Raw genomic sequence first — 13,742 nt, forward strand, 5'->3', positions numbered from 1 at the left:
ATAGAAGACATGATCTTGTATGTAGAAAATTCTAAGAAAACCACTAAAGACTGTTACAAACAATGATTTAAGCAAAGTTATAAAGTACAAGGTTAATACTTAAAAATCCACTATATTTCTATATAGAAGAAATGCCAAATTCAAAAATGAAATTAAGAAAATTCCATTTACAATAGCATCAAAAAGAATAAAATGCTTAGGGATAAACCTAATAAATGAAATACAAGACTTGTACATTGAAAACTACAAAACTTCGATGAAAGAAATTAAAGAATATATAAATAAATAGAAAAACACTCCATGTTCTTGGAGTGGAAGATTGTTGTGAAGATGACAGTACTCTCCAATCAATCCACAGATTCAATGCAATCCCTATCAAGATGCCAAGGCTTTTTTTTCTTTTTGCAAAACTTGACAGTTCTGATCCTAAAATTCATGTGGAAATGCAAGGAACTCACAATAGCCAAAATAATCTTAAAAAAGAGAACAAAGTTGGAGACTCACACTTCTCAATGTCATAACATACTAGAAAGCTATAGTAATCAAGACAGTGTGGCATTGGCATAAGGATAGATACATATATCAATGGAAAGGAGCTGACCGTTCAGAAACAAACCCTTACATTTATAGTTAATTAATTTTTGACAAGGGTACCAACATAGTTCAATGGAGAAAGTACTTCTTTTTTTAACGAATGGTGCTAGGACAACTGGATTCCACATGCAAAAGAATGAGGTTGGACCCCCCCACCTCACATCGTATATAACTGAAAATAGACCATAGACATAAATGTAAAAGCTACAGGTGTTAAACTATTAGAAGAAACAAAGGAATAAATCTTCATGACCATGGGCTAGGCAACAGTTCCTTAGATATGGCACCAAAAGCACAAGCAACAAAAGTAAAAATAGATAAATTGGACTTTATCGTTTTGTGTGATAAATGATGACTTTATTGATCCCTTTGTTCTTCAAATGATATCATCAAGAAAGTGAAAAGACAGCCCATAGAATAGGAGAAAGTATTTGCTAAGCATGTATCTGATAAGACACTGGTACACAGAATACATAAGGAACTCTTACAACTCAACAAGAAAAGACAAATAAGTCAATTGTAAAATGGCAAAGGATTTGAATATACATTTCTCCAAAGAAGATATACAAATGGCCAATAAGCCCATGAAAAGATGCGTGGCATCATTAATCATTAGGGAAATACAAATCAAAACCACAATGGGATACTACTTCATAGTCACTAGAATGTCTCATATCAGAGTGACAGATGCTAACAATGTTGGCAAAGATGTGGAGAAATTGGAACTCTCATGTATTAATGGAGGGAATGTGAAATGATACTGCCATTTAGGAAAGATTTTGACAGTTCCTCAAAAATAGAGTTACCATGTGGCTCCGATGCATAATGCCATTAATCACTTAAGTGAAAAGTAAACTATTCCTGATTAGCATTATAACTCCAATCATCTGTCTAAACTTTAAAATAGTGACAATAACAAGTGTTGGCAGAAACATGAAGTAACTATTACAGGCAGTAGTTTGTACAACTGCCTTGCAGTACTCTTTTGTTTTTTTAACATTTTGTGAGAATTTGTTTTTATTTTTATTCTTTTTTTTTTTTTGCGGTACGCGGGCCTCTCACTGTTGCGGCCTCTCCCGTTGTGGAGCACAGGCTCTGGACGCACAGGCTCAGCGGCCATGGCTCACGGGCCCAGCCGCTCTGTGGCATGTGGGATCCTCCTGGACTGGGGCACAAACCCATGTCCCCTACATCGGCAGGTGGACCACCAGGGAAGCCCCTATTTTTATTCTTTAAATATTTTGTTTATTTACTTATTTGGTTGCACCAGGTCTTAGTTGCAGCAGGTCGGCTCCTTAGTTGCAGCTCACTGGCTCCTTAGTTGCGGCAGATGGGCTCCTTAGTTGTGGCATGTGAACTCATAGTTGCGGCATGCATGTGGGATCTAGTTCCCTGACCAGTGATCGAACCTGGACCCTCTGTATTGGGAGTGCAGAGTCTTATCCATTGCGCCAGCAGGGAAGTCCCCAGTACTCTGTTATATACTAGTACTAAATATATGTAAAGCCTATGACCTAGCAACTCTGCTCTTTGTTATGTATATGTACAGAAGATTTAGTGATTATGTCAAGGAAAAGATAGGTAAAAGAATGTTCGTAGCAGCAGTACTTTAAAAAGCGTCAAACTTCTAGATATAACACAGATGTCCATCAGTTGTAAATTTGATAGATAATTTGTGTTATGGTAATACAGTGGGATACTAGGCAAAACACTTATGGTGATAGATGTCAAAATGTTGGTTCCCTTGTGGGTCTGGGGGCCTGTTGGGGTGCTGGAAATGTTCTCTGTCTTGATCTGAGTGGTGGTTAAACGTGTATGTGTGTGCGTGTGTGTATATAAACACACGTATGTGTGTGTGCGCGTGTGTGCACACATGCTTAAAATTTTTTTCTGAGCTGTGAATGTATTTATATATTTTACTGTATGCATTTCATAACATAGTAATAAAATGTGAGAATAGATTTATGTATGTGTTTCATTTTGGAAACAAACACAGATGCACAGCCTAGAAACTTATGAAAATCCTTCTGAAGAACAAAGTTGAAGAGACAGGGAAGGAGATGGAACTTCCCTGAGTTTGTCTTTTCATGTAGTTTTAATTTTTGAATAACATTGATGTTTTAAGTATTCAAACAATAAAATTACATCAGTAAGGATGGAAAGAGTTTTTAGGAGATAGTAGCAGAAACAGAAGTGTTGATGAGTAATTTCATCTTTTGGTTTGCAGCTTCCAGTCTCCCTTGGCATTGGTTTGGGGTCATATGACTAATACTGGCCAAAAAGGTTTAAGAAGAAGCCTTTGGGCTGGAACAGAAGAGGTGATTTTATTCTTCCATGTGTTCTCTTCCTTTGTTTGGCAGTCATAGAGGTCACATGCTGACAGCATGGAGCCAGAGGACGGATTCATCCCTGTATCTCTAAGTCACCAAGTGGAGCACAGCTACCCTGAACTTGTGTTTTGAGAGTGAGAGTGAGTCTCGGCTTTCATTTGGGGACTTGTTTGTTGCCTTGGCATAGCCTAGAGAAGATGTAAAGTTGAGATGATTTGTTGAGAGTGAGGAGATATAGTGGCTATTTTAGGGACGTTGGGGAGAGTGAGATAAAGGTTTTCTATACTCTTCAGAAGAATCGGAATAGAACATTTATAGACTGTTAGAGCTGGAAGAAAACTAGAAACATTATCCTTTTCTTTTCATTTTGAAGACAAAGAAACTAGGACCAGAGGGACTAATGATTTTGTCAACATCGCATAACAGGTTAGTGGTGGAGACAGGATTACAACCCTCATTTCTGAGACCTTGAGAATAGTCTCAGGGTTAGGCTACAACTACTTTAGAGAGCAGCTAAACATTTGCTTTAGGATATCGTGAACTTCACTTCCCTGGTGAAGGTTCTAGATGGGAATAGCAGTTTTCTGAGCCCCTGTCAATTGTTTGCCCCCAACTATGAAGTCACAACAGAGCCCCTCTTCCATTTCCACTTAACTATCCTTCCACCTAGGCAGTCCACTGTGGGTGGCTTGGGAAAATCAGGAAATATCTTCACAAGAAATGGCACTTACACTTTTTACCCTTTACCTCTTATTGTTTGGATTATTTTTTGTGATTTGAATCACTTGTGTAAACAAAATAGACACAAAAGTAAAACGTCCTTGTTGAGAGTTGTGCTCCTCCATCTTTGATGTTTTCTGGGCGGACAGGCCCTTTCTCCCCATTTGTAAGAGGAAGAATAAGAAATGCTGTGGCGTGGTTTGAACGAATGTCTAGAGGGCCCAGGTTATTTTGTTACAAATGTATTCTTTTGACTATAAAATCTCTTTCTGCTTCAGCAGTGCTCAAGAGTGGGTGACCAGCCATAAGCCTCCCTTACCCTCCATAATTTCTATCTTTGATTCAGTAACTTCCCTCTTGTATCTTTCTCAGGCTCATATCCTGACTGCCCACCTCCCACCTCCATTTCTGAGCTGTGGCCATCACTAATGTGGGCACTTCCTCACCTTTCTTTTCTACACTCTGACCCTGGGGATTAAAGGAGGTCATTGTCACATCATCATTGCCAGCCAATCAGGTGGGCACCTCCCTCCAAGGACCTCCTTGTGCCAGGGGAGTTCTCAGCCTGCTTCAGTGGAAGGAGGGAGCCACGAAGGAGGCCTGGTGTAAGTCCAAAGATGATAATTACAACATGGATTGTGTACATTCTCGCCCGGAAAGGTGCCGGGTTCCCCTTCCCACCGAAAGTCAGTTCGGTAAGTGGGGCTGGTGGTAGCCACGTGGAAAGTGTGTCAGGTATTGTTTCCCCTCTGAGCCCCTGCTGCACTTCTGGAGAGAAGATCTCACAGTGCTAACTGTGGATAATGGAGGAGGGGCTGGGTCTCTCTGTATTCTGAGGGCATCGACTTACCACTTTGTTGCAGGACGTGGAAGTTGTGGAGAGCGAGGCTGTGTCTGTAGTACAGCATTGGTTGAAAAAGGTGAGTGAGATTCCTCTGGGACTCAGGGTACCACAGATTGTAGAGAGCTGACCTCAGTGGGTGCAGGGAGCTGGACGTCCCTCCCCCTACAACCAGGAAACCCAAGCTCATTGCCCACCAGCCTGCCTAGAGCCGTGTCTGATCCACCACATGTCCAGAAGGACCCGGGCTGTCCCCTCGCCAGAGATGGGGTGGCGTCATCACCAGCCCCGCCCTGCTTCTCAGGCACACAGGAGGGGAGGGGGTTTCAGATGCGTGGCCCCACTGCAGGGTGTCTCAGGAGGACCTTGGGCCCATGACTTACTGAGTCCCTGGAATTCCACAGGAAGGTAGCAGTAGACGAGCTAATAGCAGGAACTGTGCGATACGGCGTGTTTGTGTGGGCACGCATGTGTGTGTTGTGATGGGGAAGAAGAAACAGGAAAAGGAAGAGGAGGGAGAATTGGGGCCAGATAGAGTGACACTTTCTGAGGGAAATTGCTTGTCTTTCAGACTGAAGAAGAGGCTTCCCAGGACATAAAGGAGAAGATGTCCACCAACTGCCCTCCCACGCATGGCCAAGATGTACATGTGACCAGAGACGAGGTAATGGAACCTTTGAGCCGCCCATCCTGGGGAGGGGGCAAGGGGAGGGAAAGGGGGAGGTGGGTCCTACCGCAAAGGGTCCTGGGCAAGTGGGCAGAGCTTGTCCAGGCTGGGCTCCACCCTGGCCGTGGGGTCCTTGCTGGGCAGTAACCACTGGACTCCACCCGGATTTCCTAGGTGAGGCACCACCTCTCAAAGTCTGGTTTGTTAACAAACCAGAGTCAGGAGGTCCTGGAGGAAAGAACAAGAATCCAGTTCATAAGATGGAGGTAAAGCATCTCATCTGCCCCAAGCTCGGCACGCTGTGGGGAGGGGGAAGCAGAGAAAGCACAAGCCCCCCTCTTTGGGATTACTGGCCAACACAAACCCTCAGCCCTCCTTCTCTAGAGACGTTGACTCCTTTGAGTTTTTCAGCCTTACTTTGGGGTCTCTTCTTTTTTTGTCTGCGTTGAATCTTCGTTGCGGTGCGCGGGCTTCTCATTTCTCATTGCGGTGGCTTCTCTTGTTGCGGAGCACGGGCTCTAGGCATGGAGGCTTCAGTAGTTGTGGCACCCAGCCTCAGTAGTTACGGCTCGCGGGCTCTAGAGCGCAGGCTCAGTAGTTGTGGCACATGGGTTCAGTTGCTCCGCGGCATGTGGGATCTTCCCAGACCAGGGCTCGAACCCGCGCTGCCAGGGAAGCCCTTACTTTGGGGTCTTAAGGGAATATTTTTGCTATCTTGAAAGCCCAGCTCATTGCTAAATTTTAAAATGACTAGAGGGGTTGGAAAACTGGGCTTGCTTACCATTTCTTAAATGCTTCTGAATAAATTTCAGATTTCTGTTGTTTTTGCACTTGATTTGTCCAGAAGTGGCTGCACTTTAAAGAGACCTACTAGAGAATGGACTTGAGGATGTGGGGAGGGGGAAGGGTAGGCTGTGACAAAGTGAGAGAGTGGCATGGACATATATACACTACCAAATGTAGAATAGATAGCTAGTGGGAAGCAGCCGCATAGCACAGGGAGATCAGCTTGGTGCTTTGTGACCACCTAGAGGGGTGGGATAGGGAGGGTGGGAGGGAGGGAGACGCAAGAGGGAAGAGATATGGGAACATATGTATATGTATAACTGATTCACTTTGTTATAAAGCAGAAACTAACACACCATTGTAAAGCAATTATACTCCAATAAAGATGTTAAAAAAAAAATAGGCTCATAAAGTGCAAAAGCCAAAGCCCTCGTCTTGGGAGGAGGTGAGAGGAGGTTTCTCAGCCCTGAGGCTAGAATTCTGTGCTCCACAGTAGCTGCTTTGTCAGCCCCAGCCTGCACAGACCATCTACACTGCCACCACCTTTCCTGGCTCTGAAGAGCAAGACTCCAGGCAGGGGAGCTGGGCCTGGAACCTGGCTCACTGCCTCGGCACACGCTTCCCTGCCTCCTTCTGGGATGGTCTCTTTTCCCAGTAGAGTCATTGTGGGATTCCACTGGGCTTCCCCCCGCTGTGAAGGAGCCCTCTCTCATCTCTGGACTTGACTTCCTTTCTGTGCCCCCATCGCCAGCTTTGCTGTCTCCTATCAAGGAAGATATGTTTCTCAAGAAATTTGTTTTTGCTTCAGGATGTACAGTTTTCCTGTGTTTACCCCTTCCAGTGGCATTAGCATTTTAAAAGAGGATTCAAATGCTCAAGAATTGCATAAGAGGAATGGTCTAATTTGAGGCCTCCCTGGGAAAGGGTTCTTTTGGATGGAAGCCGGCCAAGGTCGCCCAAATCATGAACATTGGTGACTGTCCCCCGTCCACCACCCTGCATGTGGGAGGCTTGTCCTCCCCTGACCTGGCCACGCTACCAGCTCTAGCTGTTGCAGTTCCTTGGTTTGGACAATCTGAACATCATCCTCTGGTATTTTTTAGAGCTTGGCTGTGTAGCGTAAGTAGGTTACAGCTTTGGAGACACGGGACAGAAATCAGTCAATTTTCTGCATACAAGTTCTCCACTCTGGATATTCTGTGGAGATTTTAAACCAATAAACTCAGCCTGCTTCTCCCTCCGATCCACTGATTTTGGCATCCTCCTATTAGTTTCGTTAAGCACGTAGTCAGGGTTGCATATCCCTTTATTAAGCACCACTGAATGCTCATTTATATGGTAGACGTGTACTGGCCACCTGATGTTTGCTAGGGCCTCTGGAAGAGAGAACAACATAAACCAAGTTCCCCATTTGAAAGGATACAAGTAACCTGCGTGGAGAAGCATGTGAGCACTGAAGGACATGTTGGGGACACCAGTAGGAGGGCACAGTAGGGGGCCGGGTTGCACAGGTTCTCGGCTTTGCTGCCTAGGCTTCAGAAGGGTTCCTAGCAGGACGTTCACCTGGGCTGACCCGTGTCTGGGCAGGGACTGGACACACAGAAGCCCGAGCCAGGTAGGGCCTTCCACACGGGCAGGAGCCTGGCACCTTGGCCCACCCCGTCCAGCCTCTGTGTCCCCTTCTTCTCGGAGGCATCCCCCTGTCCCCTCAGGCCCTCTGTCCTTTCTTCTCTCTCTCTTTGGGCACTGACCAGCTCCATTTTATATGAGCCATATTCCGGAGCACGTTTGGGCTGCGGGTCCTCATAGGCGGTATCAAAGCTGAATTCACAGGGAAAACCCCAAAGCACCTAGAGCAAGGCATTACCCAGAAGGCACTGTCAAGCATGGGGTGGTCCGGTGGGCACAAGAATGGTGGTCCAGTGGGCAGGCTGCTTTTCCTGGAGTGGAGGGTTTGTGAGGGTTTGTTGGGGTGTGGAGTTGGGAAGGGCATGAAGTGGACTGTGGTGAGGAAGGCAAGTCCAGAACAGTGAAATGAAACAAAAACAGCAGCAAAGAGGAGCCTGCAGCTTCTTTGTGACAGAATGTTCTAGAAGGATCTCTAAATCATAGTGACTGTGGCACAATGCTGATGATAGAGAGCTGGTGACGAAGCTGGAGAGGAATTCAGACTCACTCTGTAACTCTAGCAAAGGCGCATAACCTCTCTGTCTCCTTGACTCTCCTTAGGACCATTTGCTACCTGCCCAGGATCATTGGGGGGCTCAGGGGTACTTGGTTAGTAAAAAGAACGCTTTGTGTTACTGATACAAGGAGGGTGAAGGTGCAGCTCAAAAGCTCATGGTGACAGGGTCAGAGCTATGGTTCCCCGTGATTCCAACCCTGGAGGTTCCACGGTGACTGGTTAGAAGAGAAGGAACCCGGGAACCCCAACGTCTGATGGTGTTTTGCAGCCGTACCCGTATCTTTCAAGTGCCAAGCGAGGTGAGAAATGATGCCATGCGAGAACGGATAGAGCAGGTGAGACGAAGGTAAGTGTTTGAGAGGAGTTGATTTGTGTCCTAACTGGGGACAGGTGGGTGGAGCGCTGCTGGCCTCTCCGTGGGTCTCCCTTAGCTCCAGCCCTGGGCCCGGCCAAGCCAGGGGCCCTTCTGGGCTGAGCGCCTCTTCCTGGGACTCAGCTCCTGGGCCAAGGCTCGGGCTGCCGGCCCACCTGGCCCTGTGCGACGGTCTGGGTGTGTGCGTTCGGGGGGGCTCTGCCGCCCTGTGGTCTCCCCACTGCCTCTCCTCTCCTCTCCTCTGTCCCCTGCAGCATATGCCATCTTACGGATGAGGCATCTCAGGAGCTTCACAAGACAAATTCCTACTCAGACTGCTGAGAGCAGCAGGTGAGAGGGCTGACAGGTGAGGGGCCGGGCCGAGAGGACGGCCTCCCTGGGCAGGGAGCCGGCGCACTGGGTGGCGCTTGAGAATACCAGCAAGGGGCCTGCACCTGGGCCACTGGGGGTCGGGGAGCAGGCAGCTGCCTGAGGCTCCTGCCACGCCTCTTAGATTTCCAGAAGGACTTGGAGTCAAGGTCAGGTTTGCGTCTCTGAGTCTTCACTGTGGGGTCGCAGACCAGTGCTTCTCAGTTGTCCACGGGCCCCGGGGTCTCAGGGGCTGGGCGGTCGAGGCTGTGGTGGGACGTGCAGCTCTGGTCTGGGTGTAGCTGCTGCTGGTCTGCTGACCCCTCTCTGAGTCACAGGGTCACACAGCACTGGGGTGGGAGCGAGGGCGCACAGGTTTTGGCCCAGCCCCCGATCAGGGCTGTGACCTTGGCTCGTGTGGCCTCTCGGCCTGCACACGGCACCAGCGGTCATGGCAGCGGCTGTTCGTGCTGCTCTGGAAGGTGGCGTGGTGGCGTGCCAAGGCCAGGAGTTGCCTCTCCAGGAGGTACCTGTCCGGGAAAGGTTGCTGCACCCCTGCCACGCAGTAGAGACCATGCTGATCATCGTGGCGGCTGATGGGGGGGCCACCAGCATGCTTAGAGGAGGGCCGTGGAGGTGTATGCTAGCAGTTATTGAGCGCTTACTGTATGCTAGCTCTGCACAAGACACTTTGCCCAGGTTTCTCATCTGACCCAAATGACTGTAAGAGGAGGGCGTGGTGGTGCAGCTGTACTCACAGTACAGGTTAGGCCACCCTGGGGAGCAGGTGATGGCTTTCTTCCAGCTCCAGTGTGGGCGATTGCTTCATGCCCTGGTGCCTGTTTCCTGACTTCAGGACGTTGCCTTGTGGACCATGGGGTCCAGCACGTGGCAAGCGCCATGTCAGTGGTTTGCTAACGTCAGCAGGGACGAGGAGTCGGGGGTGCCTGCGGGCACCTCTGTGTTTGAAGGTGCAGAGCCAGGCTCCCGCACCAGCTCTGCCTGACACACCACCCCTCCTCCTCGTGGGTCTTCCCACTCCTGCATCCTGCTCTGTGAATGTCGAGAGCAGCGGGCTTAAGGAGGCATTGCCAGCCCTGCCTGTCAGGCTTCGCACATTTCCGTGATGCGCCCCTGGGCATTTCCCTGCCTCCCAGGTTGATGCCCTTCAGGGTCAAGGAGCTGCCTGTGTCGGAAGGATGTCCAACCCCCCTTGACCTGAGGAGCGACCACACCTGGGCAGAGAGAATCCAGTGGGTGAGCCCTTCCTTGTGACAGTGGCAGCACTGGACTCTTCTTGCTGAACTGCTGATAAAGAGATGCTCTATTTAACCACCATCCCAGCCTCTGGTGTGAGTGCTTTGCCATCATTCATTCATTGGACCCTGAGCACGTCACGGGCTTGCCTCTGGGGACACAGGCTCTCAGCCTTGCGGGGAGACAGCTGACAGGCCCCTACCATTGTGTGAAGCAGGCTAGCTGGGGCTCCTGGGGTGTTAGGGGCAGGGCTGTGCTGGGGCAGGAGGACTTCCTGGGGAAGGTGTGGCATGTCTATTTCACTCAAGTATTTTATGTTCATTTACTCCTCCTCTAGAGCACTTCCTTTCCTTATGTAGACCCATGTTTCTGACCTACATCCTTTTTCCTCCTGAAGAACTGTTAACATTTCTTGCAAGGCAGGTCTGCTGGCAACAGTTTCCTTTGTCTGAGAAAGTATTTCCATTTCATTCTGAAGGCCAGCTTTGAAGAATACAGAAGTCTAGGGTTTTTTTTTCCCCCCCCAACACTTTGAATATTTTGCTCCACTCTCTTCTTGCTGGCATGGTTTCTGAAGGGAAGTTGGATGTGTTTTTATCCTGCTCCTCTCTGGGTAAGGTCCCCCCACCCCAGCTTTCAAGATTTTTTGTGTGTGTGTTTGATTTTCTGCAGTTTGAATATACGTTCAGGTGTAGATGTTTTGGTGTTTATCATGCTTGGTGTTCTGAGCTTCCTGGATTTGTTGTTTGGGGTCTGTCATTAATTTTGGAAAATTCTCAACTATTATTACCTCATATATTTTTTCTGTTCTTTTTGTTTCTTTCCTGGTGTTCCCATTACTCAAATGTTACACCTTCTGTAATTGTCCGCCAGTTCTTGCATATTCTCTTCCACTTCTTTTCATTCTTTTTTTTTCTCTTTGCTTTTCCATTTGGAAAATTACTACTGACGTTTCTTAAACCTCACTGACTCTTTCCTTGTCCATGTCTAGTCTGCAGATCAGCCCATCAAAGGCATTCTTCATTTCTATTTCAGTGTTTCTTATTTCTGGCATTTCCTTCTGATTCTTTCTTGGGGTTCCCATCTCTCCACTTATGTTACCCATGTGTTCTTGCATGGTGTCCACCTTTTCCACTAGAGCCCTTAGCCTATTTATCAAGGTTGTTTTAAATTCCCAGTCTGGTAATTCCAACCTCTCTGCCATGTCTGAGTCTGGTTCTGATGCTTGCTCTGTCTCTTCAGAATGTATATTTCACCTTTCATCATACCTTGTAGTTTTTTGCTGAAAGCCAGGTAAGATGAATGAGATAGAGGAACTGAGGTAGACAGGCCTTCAGTGTGAGGTTTTATACTTGTCTGGTTAGGGGTCAGGCTGTGTTTACTCCTTCCAGCAGCTGTGGTGTCAGAGGCTAAAATTTCCTTTCATGTCCTTGCTTTTTGTCTTTGGGTTTCCCTAGAGATTCTTCCTTAAATAGGGCCTGAAGCTTGCAGTTCTTTGAGGTGTGATCCCCTCTTACTTTACAGGAGCTCTATTGATGTGGTGAGGTGTGAGGGGCAGGGAGGGGAGCATCCTGTAATCCTCTAACTTGGTCTTGGTCTCAGTTAACCTGTGCGCCTGGCCTGTGACCTTCACATGTGTTTCTCCTCCAACTCCTACCTCAGGAGGGACGGGAAAGCGGGAGGGGGCTACAGTTGAATATTTTCCTTCCCTCGGCCAGGTAGGCTCTGGCAAAATAGTTTTCCTTGAGAGCAGGCCTTTGTTAAGGAAAACAGAATGCTTAAGACATATTTCAAAATGGCTATTTCCCCCTCCTCTTGCTGGGAGATAGGGGTGGGGGAGGTTTCTCTGATCTTCACTGTGAGAACCTGGTGGGGTTCCTTAGGTCCTTCCTAAGACTGGCCTCCTGGACTTGTTAACTCTCCAGCCTGTCCACACTGAGTTACCGGTAGTCCATCAGCTATAGTTTAAGCCTTGCTCCCTGGCCCTGGTTCCTGGAGGTTCTGCTCTGGTACATTGTGAGTCTCTGTATCCACCTGTCTGTCTCTCCTAGTTTCAGGTCAGTGGTTTGCCCCGTGACCTTAGTTCTCTGATGGATCTGGGAAGAGCTGTTGCTCTTTGGTTTATTCAGCTTTTTCTCTTATTGCGAGGACGGGTGAGGACTTCCAAGCTCTTTACACACAGACCAGAGACTGGAGGTACCGTCTCACATTTACTGAGTGTCTAGTAGAATAACAACCAGTGTTTGGTGACCTCTTAGCACGTACCAGAGACTATAAGCACTTAACCCAAGCAGCCCTCTGGTGTAGGTACTTTTATTATTAGTGAGGAGACCACGTGAGACCACGTAAGACCGCGAGGTGGTTACCTTGACCAGAGTCACTTTGCGATAGAGGAGTGATGGAGCCCAGCCTAGCCTTCTGGCTCCAGGCCCCCCTTCCCAGCCACTTTGTGTGTGGGCCCTGGGCTGGGCTGGGCTGGGGAGCATGCAGTGAACAAAACCCCTGTCCCTGTCCTGGTGGAACATTTGGGTTGACAGGGGAGACAAGTTTTAGACTACATTAGTCACAATTTTCTCAACTACCATAAAGGAGTACTATGTATAATGGGAACTTGCCCTGATCAGAGAAGAGAACTGAGATTTACTTTCGCTTATTTTAAAATCATCACCTCATTTTGCAGGTGAAGAACTGGAAGTTCAGAGAGGTTAAGTGGCTTTCCTGATGCCACACAACCATTAGATGCATGGCCAGGATTGGAATGCAGGCCATCTCAGGCCATACCACTGTGCAGTACGTACTGTGCAGTATGCTGGGGTGAGGGGTCGTTCCGGTGGACAGTAGTGCTGGTGGTGGTGACCTTGGCCAGCCCGACACTGTGGAGGGGACGGGGTAGAGGTAGGATGGTTCCTTAGCCCCTGCCCCACTATATCTAGAGGTCAGGAATGCCTGCACTTCCTTCCCATCACTTCCTGTCCCCTCCCAGCTTCCCTCTGCCTGTTCATGTAGCAGAGGAGGGGAGTGAGAAGAGCGGCAGTAGAACTGGCCAGGCAGGAGCTCCAGGACAGGAGGAAAAGCAGCAAGGCTGCTCTGGCTGGACAGGAGCGGAGGGAGAGGGGCACAGAGGAGGGAGCTGAGAGGGGCCCGGGCCAGGCCACGCGGGTGGGGCCTTGCCCCAGCAGAGATGGGAAGCCCAGGAGTGTTACCTGTGGAACCGGGCTGAAGTGCAGGTTGGGGGCGAGGAGCCCGGGAGGGGTCCCCAGGGAGCAAGGGGATGGGCTTGAGACAGGACGGAGGTGACCTGGTGATGGTGGCACCGGCAGAGTAGGGAAGGAGGGATGTGGGGACAGCTGGCGACAGGGGTGCACTGTCCAGGAAGGGTCTCATGGGGTAGGCTCAGTTTGGGTCCTGATGTGGCCTTGCATGTGATGTCCAGGAGGTGGATGGACAGACAGGGCTGGGCTGGAGGGGTGGCCCCTGAGAGTGCCTGGGGCAGGACCAGGCTGACCTTTGCGGGCAGGGCTGCAGTCCAGACCTCGGCAGGAGGATGGAGGGAGGGAAGATGTCCACGGGCCACTCTCTGCAGTCCCAGAAGCTCTGCCTTCCCGACCTGTCCTCACGCTCCTGGGGAGGCGCCAAGAGAC

General features: G+C 48.9%; 1 protein-coding gene across 1 annotated transcript; it reads left to right on the plus strand.

The window, feature by feature from the left end:
• Positions 1 to 4,261: 4,261 nt before the first annotated feature.
• SPATA19 (spermatogenesis associated 19) lies at positions 4,262 to 8,817 on the plus strand (the record flags this gene model as incomplete). Its single annotated transcript, XM_082845808.1, has 6 exons — positions 4,262 to 4,339; positions 4,508 to 4,564; positions 5,057 to 5,149; positions 5,327 to 5,418; positions 8,392 to 8,469; positions 8,751 to 8,817. 6 exons carry the CDS (start codon positions 4,262 to 4,264, stop codon positions 8,815 to 8,817), a joined length of 465 nt encoding a protein of 154 aa, XP_082701934.1.
• Between the last annotated feature and the right edge of the window lie 4,925 nt (positions 8,818 to 13,742).

The sequence above is a fragment of the Leucopleurus acutus genome (genome assembly GCF_964270905.1).
Source record: "Leucopleurus acutus genome assembly, chromosome: 8".
Taxonomy (NCBI): domain Eukaryota; kingdom Metazoa; phylum Chordata; class Mammalia; order Artiodactyla; family Delphinidae; genus Leucopleurus; species Leucopleurus acutus.